The 20,937-nt window shown below is 36.7% G+C and overlaps 1 protein-coding gene across 3 annotated transcripts in view; it reads right to left on the bottom strand.

Annotated features, from left to right (window-relative positions):
- LOC138683532 (guanine nucleotide-binding protein G(q) subunit alpha-like) overlaps positions 1-20,937 on the bottom strand; it is a 154,247-nt gene that overhangs the window by 93,725 nt on the left and 39,585 nt on the right. For all 3 annotated transcript variants that reach the window (XM_069775484.1, XM_069775486.1, XM_069775485.1), the window contains one exon: positions 20,663-20,847. In XM_069775484.1, the coding sequence (XP_069631585.1) occupies positions 20,663-20,847 (185 nt within the window). The remainder of the gene's footprint in view (positions 1-20,662; positions 20,848-20,937) is intronic.

The following is a 20,937-nucleotide window of genomic DNA, read 5'->3' as shown; positions in this document are numbered from 1 at the left end:
TATATAAACTGGGGGGCGTTGGCCTGGGGGGTGGGGATCGCCGCTCGGGAACTAACTGGGTTAGTCAGCAAGTGGTGAGCAATTGCATTGTGCATCACTTGTTTTGTATATTCCAATTCTTTTATTATTATTATTGTCATTGTATTATTGTTATTATTATCATTATTAGTTTCTTCCTTTTTGTCCTATTAAACTGTTCTTATCTCAACCCAGGAGTTTTACTTTTTTTTTTCCTGATTCTCTCCCCCATCCCACTGGGTGGGGGGAAAGTAAGTGAGCAGCTGCATGGTGCTTAGTTGCTGGCTGGGGTTAAACTACAACAAGGATGAAACCCTTTTTAGAGGAGTAAAAGGGTTAGATAGAATCCAAGGGATTATTTTTTTTTTTTATGATGGGGGGGAAGCCTGAAGCAATTCCTACTTGTCCTTTGGTAACCCAGCAAAAATGAAATGAGTCAGAGGAACCTATTAGAACAGTTTGGAATCAACCAATTCTGGAGGCAAGTGCAGAAGTATGCTCTCAGTAGAAGCTTTTACTGTGGATTTCTTCTGACAGCATAAGAGAAACACCCCGATTCCTAAACTATTTACAGGCTAACTGTTCTTGCTTTGAAGTCTCTGAGGACATATGAAAATGTCCAATTTCAACAAATGAACAAAAAAAAAAAAAAAAAGAAGAGCAACGCTTGATAGGTTACTAAAGATCTTGCAGGAGAACTAGGAGACCCTATATAAATGCTGAAACAAAAAACTTCAAGGAAAGGCGAGAACTATATTCCTTTTTTTATAACATTTCCTTTATTTTTTATTATCCTTTTGAGAATACTAGTAGGAATAAATAACTGTTGAACTCTACAACTAACACATATGAACTCTACCTGTGACAAATAATGATGATGGGAGTGTGATCACCTTTTAGATCTATTTACAAAAAGAAACATTTTTAATACAAAAGTTTTATTAAATTAGTTAAGATAAAACTAAGTAGGGTCTTATATCGGATCACATGCTGCTGTAACACAAGTTATAACCATCTTATTTTTGCAGCCTCTACTCTATTCCTCTAGTATTCCTTTCCATTTTTCATATATTTTCCATTGTTCCAAGTATTTCCTTTTTTATTCGCACCCTCTTCCCCTGTATCCTTTCAAGTTGCTGCCTGAACTTGTTAAACAGATCACATTAGTCCCCAAATTACCTATAAACACTCCAGCTTCCAAAAGGTGTGTGCAGCTTGGTAACATGGAAAAATAGAAGTGTGCCCAGTGAAAACATCTGTAACTGATACATGCCTATGGTGATATATAATTGTATTACAACAGTATACTTAATATAAGAACTTACCTTTGATTTATCAACAAACTTTAAAGAAAAAAATTAGTATAAAAATCTTATCTACCTACACATTCAAGATTGTTGTCTATAACGTTTTCCAACTCTTCATATATTTGAACCTTAAAAATGAGGGGCTTCCAGCACATTCTTGAGATTATTCCAATCTCCCCAAACTCAAACTTATCTTAAAAAAAACAAAACAAAACAAAACAAAAAACCCAAACACCCCCCCAACCAACCAAAGCCCCTCCCCCCAACCTACCCTTCCAGAAAAACACAGAATACACTGAAGTTTTAATGATTGAATACGTTTCATGTAATTACTAAGTCTAAGTTATCTGAGGGCAATTCTGAATATATTGGAAATTAATAAAACATGGTTCGATATGTCTATATTTTAAAACTACTGAGTGCTTATTCATGTTTTGTACCACAGTAAGGCCAAGGTACAGGAAACAAGAAACTTCCTGTCCTCTTAGAGCAGCACACCCATAAGCTTGGAATCTTGGCAGACCAAGAGATGCTGACAGAGCTCTTGGCTCCAGAGAAGACATTCCCAAGTGGGACAGAGTACTGGATGATTTTTTGTAAAACAATTTAGCAAAACAGTGCAAGGATAGTATCAACTATGTTTTTCAAGGAGTTCTTCCTCAGACTACTTCCTGTGCATGCCATCTAGTAAGCATACTTCTGTATGATTAAACACCACAAGACTAAGAATAAAGTAAAATGGAAACATTAGAGCAAGTGTTGGTAAGCTGTACATTTTCCTTGACCTATATACATAGTTTGAATCAATTTGCAGTATGTTATTTGAATAAAAATAAAGGCCACATGTAAATGTTTTACTTCTTGCTGTCTCATGCGTATTCCTTTTATTTTTGGCATTATGGAGAATCACAGATGAATTTCAATTTTGCTTTAGAAGTATACAGACTCTGCTATTTACCTGAAAATCAGTATAAGATTAACCCTACCACCCACATGCATACTGAACAACAATCAAATTATCAGCAAGAGAACATGATGAAAAAATTACAGTGTGTATTTCTACTCTACTGGGGGGGACAACACTATATAGTGATATAACTATACAAAGTTTCATTATTGTATAATGAAATGTATAATAATATAAGCCCCCAAACTCCTATGAGACTTCTAATTATACCCTTCACCCTCTTCTCCCCGCTTTTTTTAGTTCGCATTTAAAAAAAAACCCACACAAAAACCCTAAACAAATAAAAAAAAAAAAAAAACCAAAACCAAAACCAAAAAACAACCAACCTGCTAATTTTCATGAGGCTCAATACAAAAGAAGCAAAAAGCCATTTAGTGCATAGGACTGCTGAAATGCATAAAAAGTAAGAAATTTAAGAATTTTCCTGATTCTTTAGGCCCTAATTTATAATTAACTAATTATTTTCCTTCTTATTTCTAGAACATTTATTCATAACTCCTTAAGCACTACAAATGCCATATCTCAAGATATGTAATGTCATATACATTAATGTAGCTTTTTTTAAAAAACTTGAACCAGAATTAGGTTCTAAGTTTATTTTCATTGTTGCTTTTCTCATATAGCACACAGAGCTGAAGGCATTCTCTATGCTTTTAACTGAGATCATCCGAGATGTTGGGTTTTTATTACAATAGTGAAACATTTACAACCCAGTTAACATAAAATTATTTTAACACAGGTAATTTAGGATTGTCATAGTTTTATCCAGTTTGTTCCAAAATTTCTTTAACCACAAATATTGAAAGCATTCACGTTCATGAATTCTTATGTGAATAATCTGGTATCAGTTTGAGCAAGTACTCATCAACTTGATTAAGATGACAACCACTGGACTCATCATAATTAACACTGAGTCATGAATGCCCTTGAGGGAGGGAAAAAAAAAAAAATGGGCCAAATCTAGTTCAATTCATACTATAAAGTTTAAAGATTTCTTCAAATATTTTTTCAAATTAGTTTTATGAAAAGGTTTTTGCCTGAGGCTTCCACTAGAAGCATGCTTGGAGGAACACATGTCAAGAGGGACTCTGCCTGCAGAGTGAATACATGGCAAGAGCCCTCACATTTTTAGTTACAATTTCAACTACATGTTTCATCTTTATTGTTTTGTTGAGGTAAATAGTAGGAAAGCCTTTAACCATCCTCTTCTAATCTGAAATGCAGGTACTGAGGGTCCAGGATGAGCAGCTAAGTATTTCTTAACTGCAAAGAATAACTCACAGCAGATAATCTTCATAAAATTCAGAGACAAAGGGGTTCCTATGCGAGAAAGAGCTCTGGGGTAAACTATCCTGTTAACTGCATGCAACTCACACAGCAGCTGAATCACAGACAGCTGGTCTGGGGTGGTAGTGGGGTATTGGTTTAAAAAAAAAAAACCAACCAACCAAGTAACTGCAAATTAAATATGTAAAAATTGGGTGATTGAGTTGAGTGTTTTTCCTAGCAAGAATCAGCTTACTGTGTTTGCCCTGTAGACCCCACCCTGTCAGTACATCCAACTGAACTGACCTACCTATACACTAAAGATTACATTTGTGTGAGCGTACTATTTGTATGGAAGTCACATTCACTATCAATACATATTGCGCACCAACACTGAAAACACAAATGGGGTGGAGGAAAATACTGGTTAGCTAAGTCAGTCTCTTTCTACCCATGTTAGGCAATTAAAAAGAGGAATCTTCTCAGTACGTTCATTGTACTCCTACTTGTCCATCTATTAGGCAAAAATCTATTTCTGGTTAACAGCATTCAATTAAAAGAGCTGGAAGATGATGAAAAGGAGTTTTTTATTCCTAACAGTTACATCTGATTTCTATTCAGTTGCAAAATCTATCCTTTTGTTTTCATATAATTGAAAAGTGATAGTGGAAAGCTAAAAAGGAAGTGCATTAAAAAGAGGAGGGAGAAAGGTAAGATGGGGAAAAAAAGGATGATGATGAGGGAAAGCATTAACATTTATTTATTACAAATTGACTATGTACACTCCTGGAATTTCCAGAATTAGGACTCATTTACGAGAGCTGAACTAGCTCCTGTAATATGCAGAGCATGTATTTCTGTACTCCTGCACAGTGGCACAAGGCACTGAGCCACAAATACATGATTCCAGCATTCGCTTCTATGATCATACAGGTTTTGCAGCAACCCCAAACTAGTATGATTAACACTTTGGTACAATAAAGTTATAAAGGGAGGAAACAACTTTTTTTTACACAAAGGTGAAAAGAGGGGGATAAAAGAGACAATTAACATATTCAAATTTATTTCTTTAAAGTTTTATAGCTTTAAAGTAAACAACATTAATGCAATTTTAAATTCTGTATGATCCAATCCAAGATCTATATTCAGGTTCTTAGCTGCCAATAAGTACATCAATTTCAATAGCTAGCATATGCTGCATTAAGTATGTAAAGCAAGTAAAACAAATTAAGGCATTATTATAGGATACTTAGATTGAATTACCCAAATTTAACAGGCATATTCAACACTTCTGGCAAAACTTGACTTTCTTGTGGCCACATAATGAGTTGCTGACAGAGACAGGGATCAAAGATGGAAGGATCCCTACGGCCCACCACACATCATTTACACAAAGAGGACCTAGTTCCAAAGAGATTTTTTACCTCATGGTAATCCAAGTCAGCATGTGTTGGGCATGCTACTGCTGCTTTCCATTCATGACTTTGCACCGTAAATCAAATGTTGGGTTATTCTGGGACTGCTCACTATGAGAGTGCAAGTAGGGCAAGGGATGCAGAGGCTGGGGCAGTGGATAGTGCCACAGTTCAGCACTCAGGAGGAGGGGGAGAAGAGGTCTACATTCAAATAGTCTTTCGCTAACAGCTTTGAACACTTTTCCAGCACTCTTCTTCATTTTAAAGTCTATTATAATATTTCAGTCCTACCCATTGGTCTCTAACAGCATTGGGCTGCTGAATAGCAAGATACTGTAAAAGCATGAAATATATCACAGACTAACACTCAAAATAGCAAGATTCCATCAAAACAGAAGAAACATTTTAAAGTGCACAAGCCTTTCCCTTATTCTATAATTGGTTATGCTGGGGAAAAAAATCTATACAGTGCAGAAAAAAAATGCTTTGCTCAGTTACTGATTTTATTTATAAACTATAACAGTGCTGGCACCAGTAACATATCATAACAGAGACTTATTCTTGTTACTCATTACATTCATCTGCTGATGCACTGAGGCATAATTAGGAGATGGAGATAAATACAGATGTCTGAATTTTGGGTGTGGTATGGTTCTGGTTAAGCACATTTTATTCAGCCTATCAAAGTATCTATAAACTCCATTTTCTGAGACAAAATTAATTCAGAGTAAAAATATGCATTACATTTTTGCTCTTCATAAGGAAAAGATACTGTTGCTTCTTTACACATAGCTTATAGAAGGGATGTTTTGTATTTTGTACAATACCATCAACTGTAAAGCCTAAAATTATGACACTGTTTTCTGTTTGGTTCCACAGTCACTTGGCATACTTATTTTAACAAACATTGCATTACAAATTCTCCAAAACTCTGCAGCTGGTATAACCCTCTCTCCACAAAATGAGTGTTTGGAAATACTACTAAATCAGAAAGACTGTACTTCACAGCCACCTTAGCTTCATATAGCTGGACAAAATGAGGTTATGTCAAAGAATGACCCCCATGTGATGAATTCCATGATCCATACTGGTGGAGAAAATTTCCTGAGAAACTTACCAAGTTTCAAAAAGACTAAATACTCGAAAGGAATATGGGAACCAGGAAAAAAGCAGCAGTATAACATTCTTGTTTATTTTCCTCCTCTTACTCTCTTCAGCAAATTACAATTGTACAAGATCAGATGTGGAGAATACCCAAGGTGAAAGACCCCACCAACCTGCCCAGCCCCCAAACCACCATATGCACACACAACCCTAACATGATCAAAGAGATCTAATCGCCAAACCCAGAATAGGCAAAAAAGGTGTTTAGTGAAAAAACTTAATTTGGTATCCTGCTGAGAAATAACTGTCATGTTTAAAGAATAATGACTTAATGAGACCATCTGAACACTGGAGAAACATTACTGAATACACTTATTCAGGCATTAACCCTGACCTTAAAAGTAGGTTCAACAATTCAACCTGCATCTCAACTATATCACTACCTTTATAGTGTCAAATCCCCTCCAAAGCATATTTATGTACATTTCCTCTCATTGGGATAGCTTCATATGAGAAATCTAATTTTCATTCCTTTCCCAAGGGGAAAGAAATCATACAATCCAGTTCTCATGTAATTCAACCCAGTAATGCAGGACATGATGAAAACTTACATTAGAATGTGGAACAGCCACAATTTGATTACATTTTATGTTGAAAAGGCTTCTGTAGATGGCATCTGTTTCAGTACACCCAGACAGTTGTAACATCTGCTTGGGATGCATTCATAAAAGGCTGTTTTCTACTGCCTATCCTAGCTAGTAGATGACAGAAATTAAAAAAGACCTACTGGATCACATAAATTCATTCCAGTGCAATTTAAGAAAGTAGTTATCTTAATAGAGCCAATATCAATGAAGAATATTTAAAATATTGTTGCAGTTTTCTTATTTGTCAGATGGGTAAAACACCACACACACTGCTGATTCATATGGTATCCAAGAACAGTATACAGGAAGCTCTACAGGAAGACCACAAAAAATGACAAGCATCCAAAAAGGGACAGATAGGGTTCTTAGAAACTTCCTGAAGGTAGTTTAGAAACTACCTGAATGCTCTTCGTTCTCCCTTGCAGAGATCCCATTGTGCAAGAGACTCCTTTGCAACCCCTGAAAAAATCTGTCCATTCATGTATTCCTCAATTTCCTCATGCATATCCTTAAACGCCTTTCCCCATGAGCAAATGTGAAAGAGAAGTAACTCAAATTTTCTTTTAGAAAAATCCATTTTACGCTGTCTGCCACAATACATACATGTACTACATGTACTAGTCAAATGTTCTTCATATCTTTTAGTGATATCTCAGTCCAATACTGTTGGCACCTGCATTACCACAGAACCAGTTAACATTTTCGCTACAGAAAAGGTTTTAAAAAACACAACCTAGTTATGAAATGGTAGGTAGCTGAAAAAACTTTTTAAAAAAGAGAATAAATGTTGAAGTTATTTTCTTCACCAAATTGTTACTGCACATCTAAATTAAACGTTCCACAAACTACTTTTGAAAAATGTCACAACATTTCATTCTTCCCTATGTTCTTTTTATTTTAATTTGCAGACTGACTGCAAGAGAATTTATAAAATTGTATTGGGTTTGTGTGGCAAGGTTGGGGGGGGGGGGAGGCTACAGGGGTGGCTTCTGTGAGAAGCTGCTAGAAGCGTCCTTTACATCCAATAGAGCCAATGCCAGCTGGCTCCAAGATGGACCCGCCGCAGACCAAAGCTGAGCCAATCAGCAACGGTGGTAGTGCCTCTGTGATAACATATTTAAGAAGGGGAAAAAAACCTGCTGCACACAGCAGCTCAGAGAGAGAGGAGTGAGAATTTGTAAGAGAAACAACCCTGCAGACACCAAGGTCAGTGAAGAAGGAGGGGGAGGAGATGCTCCAGGCGCCAGAGCAGAGATTCCCCTGCAGCCCGTGGGGAAGACCATGGTGAGGCAGGCTGTCCCCCTGCAGCCCAGGGAGGTTAACGGTGGAGCAGATCTCCACCTGCAGCCCATGGAGGACCCCACGCCAGAGCAGGTGGATGTGTTCGAAGGAGGCTGTGACCCCGTGGAGAGCTCAGAAATAAAAACATCAAAATAGTCATGAAGTGGTGTAATTGGCACCACAAAGACTGCTATGGGATTCACCAGGGTTACACAACTGCTGTGTTAATACCTCTTACTCCATGGCATGTTCCCATTCTCCCTCCACCCAGTATATAGCTCTACCAGAGTCCAGAAGGGAAGCAAGTATGACCAAGACTTTTTTTATGCTCCAGTGACAGACAGTTACTTTTTTGCACAACCTGTACAATTGGCAGCACTTGGTTCTCTGGTCCAAAAAAATAGCTGGATAAGGACTGAAGGCAAGACACAAAGAACATATGCACACCCCAAGAGCCCTCATTTATCTGCTTGTACAGCCAACAATACACATTGAGAGCATATGTTCTCAAAACAAGGGTCATACTTTATTAAAGAAAATAAAATCTAAAAATAACATCTTCAAACAAACTACTTGGCACATAATTTACATTTTGAAAATTTTTAAGAAAAACTCCAAATTTGCAAAACATGTACATGCAATCTATTGTTACATGTATATTGTATACAAATTAGCTAACAAGGTTAACTAAAAAAAAAAAAAAACAAGCCAAATTTTAACTCTGCCCTATTGGTCACATGAAGAAAAATGGAAAGTCATCAACCTGAAAAAAACTTAGTTAGCATGAAAAAAACCTTAATCATAACAGCTTTTTCACAGTATTACTTGCCCCAGCCAAGGCATACATTTCATGAACTCTGATGCACAATACGGACTAAGAACTGAGAAACTGAGAGCCACATGAGAATGAGAGAAGTGTAAGAAGGGATTCTAAGCAACTCGGTCTCTTGTTACCCTTCCAACCCAATACTAAACTCTGTTTTGTCAAACTCAAGACTGTTCACAGAAGTCACTTGCTCATAACAAATAATTTTCTACTTATCCAATATCTTAGGTCCACCATAATATTAAATTGAGATGGGGAACCAAAGAAACCTTAGTAGATATAGTAGATATATGAATGTAGATAGGAATTGTTTAATAATTATCTAGCTTATAATGAAGTTAAAGAAGTTTCAATAGAGGTAGACATGGCCCAAGGGGATGAGAAGTGATGTTTAATGCTTGCATTGTTGAGGCTGGCTGGGGCAGGAGATAGTCCCTGATAAGAAGCAGCAGTGACCCCAAGAACCAGCCAAGACCGGCCTTGGGATTTGGACAAATGCCAAGGGACAACTGAGTCTGCGCAGGGACAGAAGGTTAAGAGTTCACTGTGAAGAAGACATACAGCCTTCATCTTCACGACCACCAGACGACCACCATAAGGAGGCACTGCGCAAGCGCAGTTGAGAGGAGACTATGGAAATGACTTCCTAGAGCTAATTTTAATATGAAGCGGGGATAGGTAATGCCTATGTATAGGCGTATCGCAAAACTCTATGTATATGTAACACTTGACTGTATAAATTTAAAGTGAACTGCCAAGTCAGGTGCGCACGACTTTGGTGGGACTACCCCCCGTGCTGCCCAGCGCTGAATGAACATACCTACTTTACAATCTCACTGATTGTGGAGTCTGTTTTCCGCACGTCAAAATAATCTACAGAAACCAGTCAAAATGTATATACATTTTTGCCAAACGTGCTTTGATTCTGAAAAAGCATATTATCAAAAGGAAATTAAAACAAACACCAATAATGTCATACTTAAGATTTTTCTTTGCCAACCTCCTTTTCAAGAAGTAAAACACTGGGCCTTTGTCTCATGCCTCACCTTTATTTATGTAGTCACTTAAGGTTAGACATTGTATTCACTTTACTGTAAGAATGGAGGTACATGGGTCCATATTCTGAAAACAGGTAGGCATGTCATCAGAATTGCATAGTGTGAATATGTAATCAACTCTAATGTTTAGACTTTATACCTACTTTAATCAGGGAGAAAAAAAATGCAAGAAAAAAGTAGACAAAGTAATTATGTGAATACCTCTATTGGGCAATACATCCCACTATAAATACAAAGCTACTACTACTAATAATAAAAAAAAAAATCAAGTATTTGATAAAAAAAGTTGGTTAATTTATAATTTTTTTAAAAACTGCAACTCGTTTGCTTAACAATTAGCCAATTTTCTAAACTAAAGCTGAATTGTATAATAAGAGGAAGCTTTCTTGCATTTCAGACATTACGACTTTTACCACATAGGAAGTGCAAACTGAAAAAGAGACACTGACAAAATCTTCAGAAAAAATGGCCCATTTTAGCTGATAGTTTCTTAATTCATGGCAGTAAATCTTATTTCAAGCAAATCTTGTGAGTTAGAAATGAACAATGAAGACACGAGACTGAAGAGTTTTTAATAATTTCATATAACGTAAATGGAACATAACTGGATCAGTCAGTTTCCCAAAAAATGTTTACTGGGGGAAGGAAATATTTTCTTAAAGTTTCAGAGGAATTTTAAGAAAGTATTTCAATCTGAAATTATTTCAGAATTAAATGCTGGATTACCTAAACACATAACTTGTACAAATGAATGAACTAATTCAGAAGTTAACAAATATTTTACTCTAAGAAAAAAATTTATATTTGTATATTAAATATTATATATAATATAAATGCCCATAGTTATATAACTACTGTTAATAAAGGAAAAAATCAGAATTGTTCCAAGACTGTGACATCTCACTCATTACCTTCAAATAAACTGCAGACCTCTATTACATAGAAAAGTTGCCTCGAGAGTATTTCACATTTTTATTGTCAGAATGCATGCTCACATAACTGTTTCTTTTCAGACACACAATAAGAAAAATAACTGTGACAAATGCATCTGAAGTAAAAGAGAAAATACTTATGAAAAAGAAACAACAATGACCAAAAAAAAGCTAGAAACATCTTCCTATAGTTATTGTCCTTTAACCCCTGAAGGAGGGATTGCAAAATCTACAAGAATCTGTAAGCAAGCATTTTCACCACCCATTCTCTCCACTAGCAGTAAAATGGAGGAATTAGAAAGATAAAACATGGACATCACACCCCACACATATGCTTTTGTATATGACATCACTTCCCATTAGCAAAGGGTAGTTAATCACTTAAAATACTACGTTTTAAAAAAAATAAAGTGCTTCTCTTAAAATGAAATATAAAAGGAGGAATGAAGAAATTTTAATGCACTGCAAAATGAGTAGCTAACATTGAGTTTTCAAACTTATGCCTACAGTATCCTATATTTGGCATATATATTCCATAATCAAGGTCCTACTCTTTTCAAAATTAAATGTTAGCATGTGCGTGAACTTAAATGTGATTAATCCATTGAATTTTTGGGGCTCGCAGCTGTTCTAAAATGTGAACATTTAAGTTTGCAGCACTGAAGACTTAGACAGTCTTCTCATTTCATATAGGTGAAATTACCCATAATTTTACTGGGAAGGTGAAAAATGTTTGCTTGTATATTTATGTGTTTAGTTTTAAGAAAAATATTCTCAGCTCTTTGAGTGACCCTGCTAACCTACATTATCTGTGATACACAATCATTTTTCCTACACTTGTGTTGCCTCAAGCCTTTAAAAGACTAATTAACAAATAAGAAGGCGGTGATAGCTTAAAGAAAAAAAACTAAAACATGGTAAGTGTGACATGCTTGCTATTCAAGGACTGTTTAGATTGTGTGTAAAGTTTATCTAGTTTAAGATTCTGCTTACAATAGAGGATGCTTAAGGAGTGTTTGGATAATAATCAAGGCACCAGATAACGGACATTTCAGAGTCACAGACTTGCTAATTAAGGACATACATCCTCCTTGGGCATTGAGAAATGAGGGGGTGGCAAGAGAAACAAAGACCCTGGTGTCCTCAGATGATGCATGACCATAAAAAGACAAAAGGAGTAGGGGTATTCTTCCCCAAACAACCACAGAAGACCACCAGAGTCCCTGGTGCAGGTGTAGAAGACTCTGGGATGATTGCTCAAGAGAACAACACATCATGCTTGCTCAACATAATGAATATCCAATAGTTAGGTGTAACATATGTATTAGATAGGCGTGGAGTTTTAACTGTAGTGTATAAGTATGGACTGAAAACCTCAATAGGTATGCTCCATTTGTGGAAATCTTCCACCTGGCACCCTGCACAGAATAAAGTAATGTCTCCTCTCTAAACATACTTTGTGTGTTTCGGGAGTTACTTTCTGATCAGGTAACACTTGGAAAAAAAATAAATCCAAAACTCACTTCTGTTAGGATAAAATATGAAATAGTAAAGTAGAATATAAGAGATGGAAACAAGTAATTTATAAATTGGATGTCAGATACAGAAAATCCTGTGGTAGATTAGAAAGTCCTGTTTTAAATTAAGTTAGTTAGCCAAGATCATTCTGATCTTTTCTATTCTTCCTGTTTAATGGTGCCTCACCTGGAGCACCAATTCTGATCCTTTCTATTCTTCCTGACTGATGGTGCAACCCTCTTGGCAGGAAAATGAACCACTGACCCGATACAGAGCGACTTAGCGGTCAAAGTAAGGAGGGAATACCTCCTCAAACGACCACCAAAGACCACCCAAGACCCTGCGCATGCAGAGAAGGCATCTGATGTGTCATGGTTACGTAATCCTATGCATATGCATTAGATAGTTTGAATATGTACTAAGCAGGAGTAGTTTAATAAATTAGATGCAATTGTTACTGTATAAAAGGGACACACCTGATGAATCTGGTGTGCTTGCTTTGTGGAAAGTCCACCGAGCACCCTGTGCAGAATAAAGCAATCTCTCTCCTGAGTGTTTGAGATTGGTCTATTGCACACCGGGTAACAAATCCGCTTTTAGGACAACAGTTTTGGTGACCCAGATGGGACTGCCGTGATGCCTTGCCCAGATCGACTTGCCAGCCACCGGCGGGGACACGCTACTCTCCGGACTCCAGCGCACACCAACCTTTTGATCGGGGACTCCAAGAGTATTCTCCCCAGCTGGAGGGGGGTAAGTGACACAATGGTGTAATGCTTGCTAAAAGAGATATTGCTAGTTTGAAGTATAATTGGTGTAACTGGTGTAATTGATATATCATATGCGTTTGACAGTGAAGACTGGAGTATATGATATTACAGTATTTGCATGCATAGGAGTAGTTAATCATATACATTTGACAGCAGTGACTGGAGTATATGAAATCTTGGTTGAGAATGTTCTTTCTGGGGAGGAATATGGGCACCCAGGAGTCAGCAGAAACTCCTTGTTCCCCATTAGGTTGTATTTTAAAACATTGGGGCAAGTTTAGAGGGGATCCCCTAACAAAAAAGAAGCTGACAGAGTACTCTACTCAGTGGTGGCCAAAATATAAATTGGATGATGGGGAAAAGTGGCCATAAAAGGGATTGTTGAACTATAATACAATTCTGCAATTAAAGTTGTTTTGTAGAAAATTGGATAAATGGCATGAGGTGCCATATGTTGATTTGTTTTTCTCATTAAGGAACAATCATGAAATACGGAAAAAATGTAATTTTTTAACTTCTGGTTCAAATGTAATGATGATGATGGAGGATATTAAGAAGGCGCCAAGGTGTTGTTCTGCTTGTAGTATTGGGAAAAGGTGCCTAAAACTGGAAGATGAGAAGGAGGATATCCAGATGTTAGTAGCACCAGAATAAAAAAAAAAAAAGGTTATAAAAAAGGCAAGGGAGGAGAATGAACGGCAGAGTGCCAGAGACGGCCAATTCAGGAGCCTAATTGGAACCCAAATTCAAGTACAGGGATGTTAATGATTAAACAATACCACCAGCTAATTCTGTACAGAATAAAAAAAGGAATGTCTGGGATGACAATATCACAGCTGATTGAAATTGCATATAAAGTATACAATAATAGAAAGGAGGGTGGGGAAAAAAAAAAAAAGAACATTTGAAAGATAGAAAACAAAAAGCAGCAATACTGGCTGCTACTTTTGTCAAGGCTCAGACCTCATCTAGAGGTCGAGATTTTAGAAGGGGATGAGGATGAGGAGAGAGCCAAGGGATGGGAAGAAATCTGGAAATTAGGACCCCCTTAAATAGGGACCAGTGTGCTATTTGCAAGGAAAGAGGACATTGGAAAAATGAATGCCCAAAAAGACAGTCTAATCGGATTTTACCTCCTGCAGCAACACCTATGTCAGAGAAATTAATTGGAGTCATTTATGAAGACTCCAATTGATAGGGACTGGGAGTTGAAAAGGAGTCCCCAGCCAAAACCCTGGTTAAAATTAAAATGGGGAATGATGTAGTTAAGTTTTTAGTTGACACAGGAGCAATTTATTGGTATTAAATAGTTGTAAAGGACCTATGAGTAAATATTCCATGGCTGCTGTTGGTGCAATGGGAAAATGAGAGGTTAGACCCTTTTTCCAACCGATTGAGTGTAAAATTGGTAACAAGATGTTTGTACATGAGGTTTTATATATGCCAGAATGCCCGTTACCTCTAATGGGAAGGGACTTGTTGAATAAATGAGGGGCACAAATAACTTTTGATGCAACTAAAATAAGAGTCCATATTCCACAGAATAATGCCTGGGAAGCACAGCTATATGTGTTACAGGAACTACTTGGGACAGCAGAAGACAAAAAAAAGGAGGTCAACTCCATTGCAGAAATAGAAGATGCTGTAACTCCCTTCCTATGGGCAACTGAGAAACCTGGAAGAGCTAAATCTGCTGAACCAGTAAAAATAGAACTGAAGGCAAGAGCTAAGCCGGTAAGATGAAAACAGTATCCTATAAAATTGGAAGCCCATGTTGGATTGGAACCTATCATAAACAACTTCCTCAAGTACGGACTGTTGCGAGAGTGCCAGTCAGAATATAACACTCCAATTCTACCTGTTAAAATATAGTAGATCTAAGAGCTATCAACCAAATAGTAGTGGATGTCCATCCAGTGGTATCTAATCCCTATACCTTGCTAACAACTATTATTGATTCTAATGTTTATTTTACAGTACTGGACTTGAAGGATGCTTTCCTCTGCATCCCTGTAGAAGAACAAAGTCAGAAACTGTTTGCTTTTGAATGGGAAAGTCCCTCGACAGGATGAAAGATGCAGTTATGCTGGACAGGGCTTCTCCAAGGATTCAAGAATAGCCCCACGATTTTTGGTAACGTACTTGCGAAAGAACTGGAGCAGTGGCAAGGTAAGGAAGCTAATGTGACCTTGTTACAGTATGTAGACAACATACTGCTGGGGGCAGACACGGCTGCTGGAAGAAGAGAGAGAGACAATGTCGCTGCCAGTGAACACTTCTGCTCAGAAGGCCAAACTAATTGCATTGACCTGAGCTTTAGAGATTTCAGAAGGAAAGCAGGCCAACATCTACACTGACTCAAAGTATGCCTTTGGAATAATACATGCACATGGTGCAATTTGGAAGGAGAGAGGATTATTATCACCACAAGGAAATCCTATAAAATACAGCAAAGAAATTTTGAGATTACTCAAAGTAGTCAATAAACCAAAGGAAGTGACAGTAATACATTGCAGAGCACACCAATCTGGACAGACTGATATAATCAAAGGAAGTCGAAAGGCCGATGAGACTGCAAAAAAAGCTGTTTCATTTACAAAAATTGCAGCCTTAGTTCCTGAAAGTGCTTTTAATGTTAATGTCCCTGAATATACAGAGAAAGAAGATAAATTGCCTGAGTTTCTAAAATGTATTAAAACTTCTGAAGGATGGTGGAAAACTCCAGATGGACAACGTATAGTTACCCCTCAAATAATGAGGGAACTTATGAAAGGAACACACGGTACCACGCATATGGGAGCTGAGGCCCTGGTAGAAATGGTGAGAACACATGCAATAGGCATTAACATGCTAAAAATTGCTAAAGGTATAACACAAGGTTGTGAAATCTGTTTGAAGAATAATTCCAAAATTCAAAAAAGGACCCTTACCAGGAGAGGTAAGAAGAGGTTTTATACCTGGGAATTACTGGCAAATTGATTTCTCTGAATTATGAAAGTGTAAAGAATATAAATATTTATTAGTAATTGTTGATACTTTTTCAGGTTGGTCAGAAGCTTTCCCCCATGTAGCACCAACAAAGCCAGAGAGGTGGTAAAAATGCTTTTGAAAAGAAATAATACCTAGGTTTGGAGTTCCCAAAGGATTTTCTTCAGATAGGGGACCCCATTTTGTAGCAGAAATCATACAGGAAATTTCTAAATTCTTACAGATAAAATGGGATTTACACACTCCATGGAGAATATAGTCTAGTGGGAAAGTAGAAAGAATGAAACAATTAAACAACAAATTAGGAAATTATGTCAGGAAACTCAGATGAAATGGATTGCAGTCTTGCCTCTGGCATTACTTAGAATCAGAGTAACTCCTAAGACAAAAGACAAGATTAGTCCGTTTGAAATATTGCATAGAAGGCCTTATGTTACAAATTTGACAAGAAAAGATATTCAGATGCACCTGAAAGGAGAACAACTCTTGGGGCATTATTTAATATCTTTGGGCAGAGTAATTAACTCTCCATAGATACATCCAAGTTAAAGCTCCTGTGATATCTGCAGACATGGAAAGATGAACCACTCGGAAGAAGTGGAGAGGACCCTATCAAGTGCTACTGACTGCAAACACTGCAGTGAAACTCCAGGGAGTTGAATCCTGGATTCACTATACTAGAATAAAGAAGATACCATCCCCTTATGGACTTCCACACCAAAGGACCTTTAAAATTGAAACTAAAGAAAACCCAATATTAAGATACAGTAATAATCCATTATGTAGACCAGGAATTTACAAAGGAATGGTGTGAGACTTAAGATGGGTATTAAATACCATCATAAGTCTCAAAGGGGGAAAATTGATGTCAGATACAGAAAATCCTGTGGTAGATTAGAAAGTCCTGTTTTAAATTAAGTTAGTTAGCCAAGATCATTCTGATCTTTTCTATTCTTCCTGTTTAATGGTGCCTCACCTGGAGCACCAATTCTGATCCTTTCTATTCTTCCTGACTGATGGTGCAACCCTCTTGGCAGGAAAATGAACCACTGACCCGATACAGAGCGACTTAGCGGTCAAAGTAAGGAGGGAATACCTCCTCAAACGACCACCAAAGACCACCCAAGACCCTGCGCATGCAGAGAAGGCATCTGATGTGTCATGGTTACGTAATCCTATGCATATGCATTAGATAGTTTGAATATGTACTAAGCAGGAGTAGTTTAATAAATTAGATGCAATTGTTACTGTATAAAAGGGACACACCTGATGAATCTGGTGTGCTTGCTTTGTGGAAAGTCCACCGAGCACCCTGTGCAGAATAAAGCAATCTCTCTCCTGAGTGTTTGAGATTGGTCTATTGCACACTGGGTAACGAATCCACTTTTAGGACAACAAATTCATTGGAGCAATACAGACAAATGCAAGAAATCTCTGCTCTAACCAAAAGGTAAACAAATGAGGGAAGTAAGCAAAATGGTAGGAGGAGGCCAGGAGACAAGTTACTACATTGATAAAAAGATGATTTTTTTAAAAAGTTTGCTTCAAATATAATGAAAAATGAAAACAGTAGAGAGTAGGACAATATGGTAAGGTCACAGGTAAATAGATCAAAACTTTATAAGGTCAAATGTTAAAAGGCTGGAGAGGCCAGCTAGGCACAAGAGGAGTAAATGAGAAGCTATCAACAAAGTAAACTTGGCATTGAAGATAATGTCAGTAAGATTTTGGACTTTAAAAACATTTTCCTATATCTGCTTATTTTAATTTTTAAACATTTCCTATAGGAAATAGGATTAAATACCGAAACAACTTCAGCAATGGAACCATTCTTTGAAACTTACAGCAAACTTTTTGGTCTACAATAAGACATGATTTTATGTTTTCAGTCTCTATATTTTCTTGTTACCTGTTCTGTTACTATCTTACTCACATTAGGTATCTTATTATAAATATTTAAGAAGTGTCACAGGAAATTATGGGCATGGATTCAAGTAAGATTTCCTGCCTGCTAACCACTACTGAGTGACACCTTCCTGACAGTCTGTAAGAGAGGCAACTGTCTTCTGGAAATTACACTGAAAGAGAACAATAAGGGGTAAAAATGGTAGTAGTTCTTTAGTAGAGTAGTAGATTTATTTAGCAAAACTTCTGTAACAACAGGAGAGAAAAAATAAAAAGCCATCCTTCCGCAATATTAGACATGAAAAAAAGATAGAAAAGGAGAAATGGGGGACTACATTACCTGGAGCAATGGCTTCTAAGCCACTATGGACAACACTGGGAATGTCAGAAGTTAAAAAAAAATGGAGTTAATGGTTTTCTTAATTCAGTATTTGAAAGGACTGACAGGAACATAGATACACAGGTCAGATTTCTAAAAAGACAGTTTTTTAAAAGATTTTAAAATATATACATCTATATATTAGATTTTTAAAAACTGAATTTGGATGTCAGTGGTTGCACATGAGTTACTATTGTACATTCACAAAAATTTTGCAGACAGACAATTTTGAGAATTCCTTACGTCCATTTCTGTAAAAACACAGAACAAAACAACAACAAAAAAACCCACCTAAGGCTTTTCTGTATTTTATAAACTGCTTCTCCAAAATTCAAGGTGCATATAAAAACTTCACATCTTCTGGTTAAAAAATAATGGAAACACAGTAACATTTACTCAAAAGGCAACTAAAAACCAATCCATAAGCCACCATTTCCTATGTCACATCCCTAAGAGAAGAGATAATCCTCACCCATTATCTTAAACATCAGCAGAGCTCATATTCTGGAGATGACAAGAGAAAGAAGTGCAATGAAAAGTGTGATGAAAGAAGTATGATACAATGTCCTACCATCAGTTCTGAGACATTACAATGTAAACACTAATATTTACATTTCTCAATTGACTTTCACTATTCTGATAACAAATCTTTCAAAGAACCTAGATTATTATAATATAGGACAATGCATTTCAGACTCTGCCTTTTTATATTGGTGACTATGAAGCCAACAGAACGCTGGAAGAACTAACTTCCTTAACTTAAAACATGCCTCTTCCTACATTGATGATATTAAAATAATCCAGCCTAGATGTAATTTTTTATACTGTACAAAGATCCCAACTGCCTGCTTAACTGAACTTTTTGAATTTGATAAAAGGGTCACTTCACTCTCTTTTCTTTAGGCTCAGCCACATAAACATCAGCTTGAGCTGTAGTTTTCTAAGCTATTGTGTAAAACAAGTACTGTGCTAAAAATACGCTGTTAATCAAACTTTGAGATATTCTCTCCAGAGACTGAATTTCCTGATATGAGATTCAAATTAATAGGAAGTACCCTTCCTATGTTTTTTAGGTTGCAAGGCTAATGAGTTCACTTTCAATGGACAGAAAAAAAAGGGGGGGGGGGGGGAACCAAGTTTGCATTTTTTAATTCCCCTGAATAAAAAAATCCCCGAGTTTTTAAAAGGAATTGCATCTAGAACCTGACAACTTTGGCAAGTTTTACTTTACTCCACACCTAGCCCTATTAGAACTGATGGGAATGCTTGTGAAGTAGCTGAGCACAGACAGACTCGCTCACTTTCAGTCAAGTTATTTTTATATAGAGAAAGGGAACAGCTCTACTTAGAAAGGTCTGGCCATGTGTAAACAGCTATGCCACATCTAACTAATTCACTTCAACTGTATAAAAACATTCTATATAAATTCAACACTCAATTTGAACGATAACTGTAGAATATATACTTTGTAGTATAATACAAGGAAATAATTTACTGATTTATGATTAGGACTTTCATATACTACAGCAAAGTGACAGTCAATACCAATTCTGAAGAAAAATGTGCGCTTCACAATCAACTACCTTTATAAGTCAGCTTGTTAGGAAATTCAGTGCTTTATGTACAGCAAAAACATGGAGCTGAAATACACATGCAAATTTCCTTTTTAATACTAGTTATAGCAGTTATACATCTGATTTCAATTTCTGAATGGAAAAAAATGGAAAGAAGTTAGGCTAATCAAAGATAAACCTTACAAAATGCTTTAAATGTATTTTCTCTTTCTAAATTTCAATGATATCATCACTTTCAAAAGAATTTGCTTATTCTAAGGCCTTGTATCAAAAGTTTTATTTCATAATATACTCACACAGAAACAGATATCCCCACCTATTTTTCTAATAATTTTATTTTTTCCCCATATAATATTAATGGAAAACCTTAAGTAGTACTGGTACAAACCAGAAAAATGGCTTAACTGTGCTCTGGCCAGAACATGGGCTGGGAGGAAAGGAAAAAAGACAACTAAAGTCACAGGCAAACACCAGCCTGCCCTTTACCCTCTCACTATGACAAAACCCCCCCAGACATCTTTTTAAGAACAGCACCTGTGTTGTCAGAGCATTGCAAAGGGCAGAGAACTAGAGGCAAGAAGCCCTTTTCTTCTAAACTTTAGGTAAAATATAATTTGTACAGGATATATAATTTTTAGTGACCTCAGTACATTTCCTAAAAATAAAAGAGGAAAAGTTTCAGCTATGGAAATAAACAAAAATCTCACCTTATTATGTTCATACTTGTATGGGATTTTGAGGGTATCCATGGCTCTGATCATGGCCTGCATTGCTGTAAATATATTCTGGTACACCAATTTTGTAAAGCCCCTTTTGTCTTCATCAGAGTAACCTGATCCATGAATGATTCTCATCTGTTTGATGAACGTGCTTTTGCCACTCTCTCCTGTGCCTGCAAGACAAATAAGAATATACTTCAGCCACTGGACACAAACATGACTTTTCTGCACAAAGCAGACAGCTTTGTCCAGGGCAGAACACT

Source organism: Haliaeetus albicilla, chromosome W, assembly GCF_947461875.1.
Source record: "Haliaeetus albicilla chromosome W, bHalAlb1.1, whole genome shotgun sequence".
Classification (NCBI taxonomy): domain Eukaryota; kingdom Metazoa; phylum Chordata; class Aves; order Accipitriformes; family Accipitridae; genus Haliaeetus; species Haliaeetus albicilla.
The sequence above is the reverse complement of the archived record's forward strand: the minus strand, read 5'-3'. Positions and strand labels throughout refer to the sequence as shown.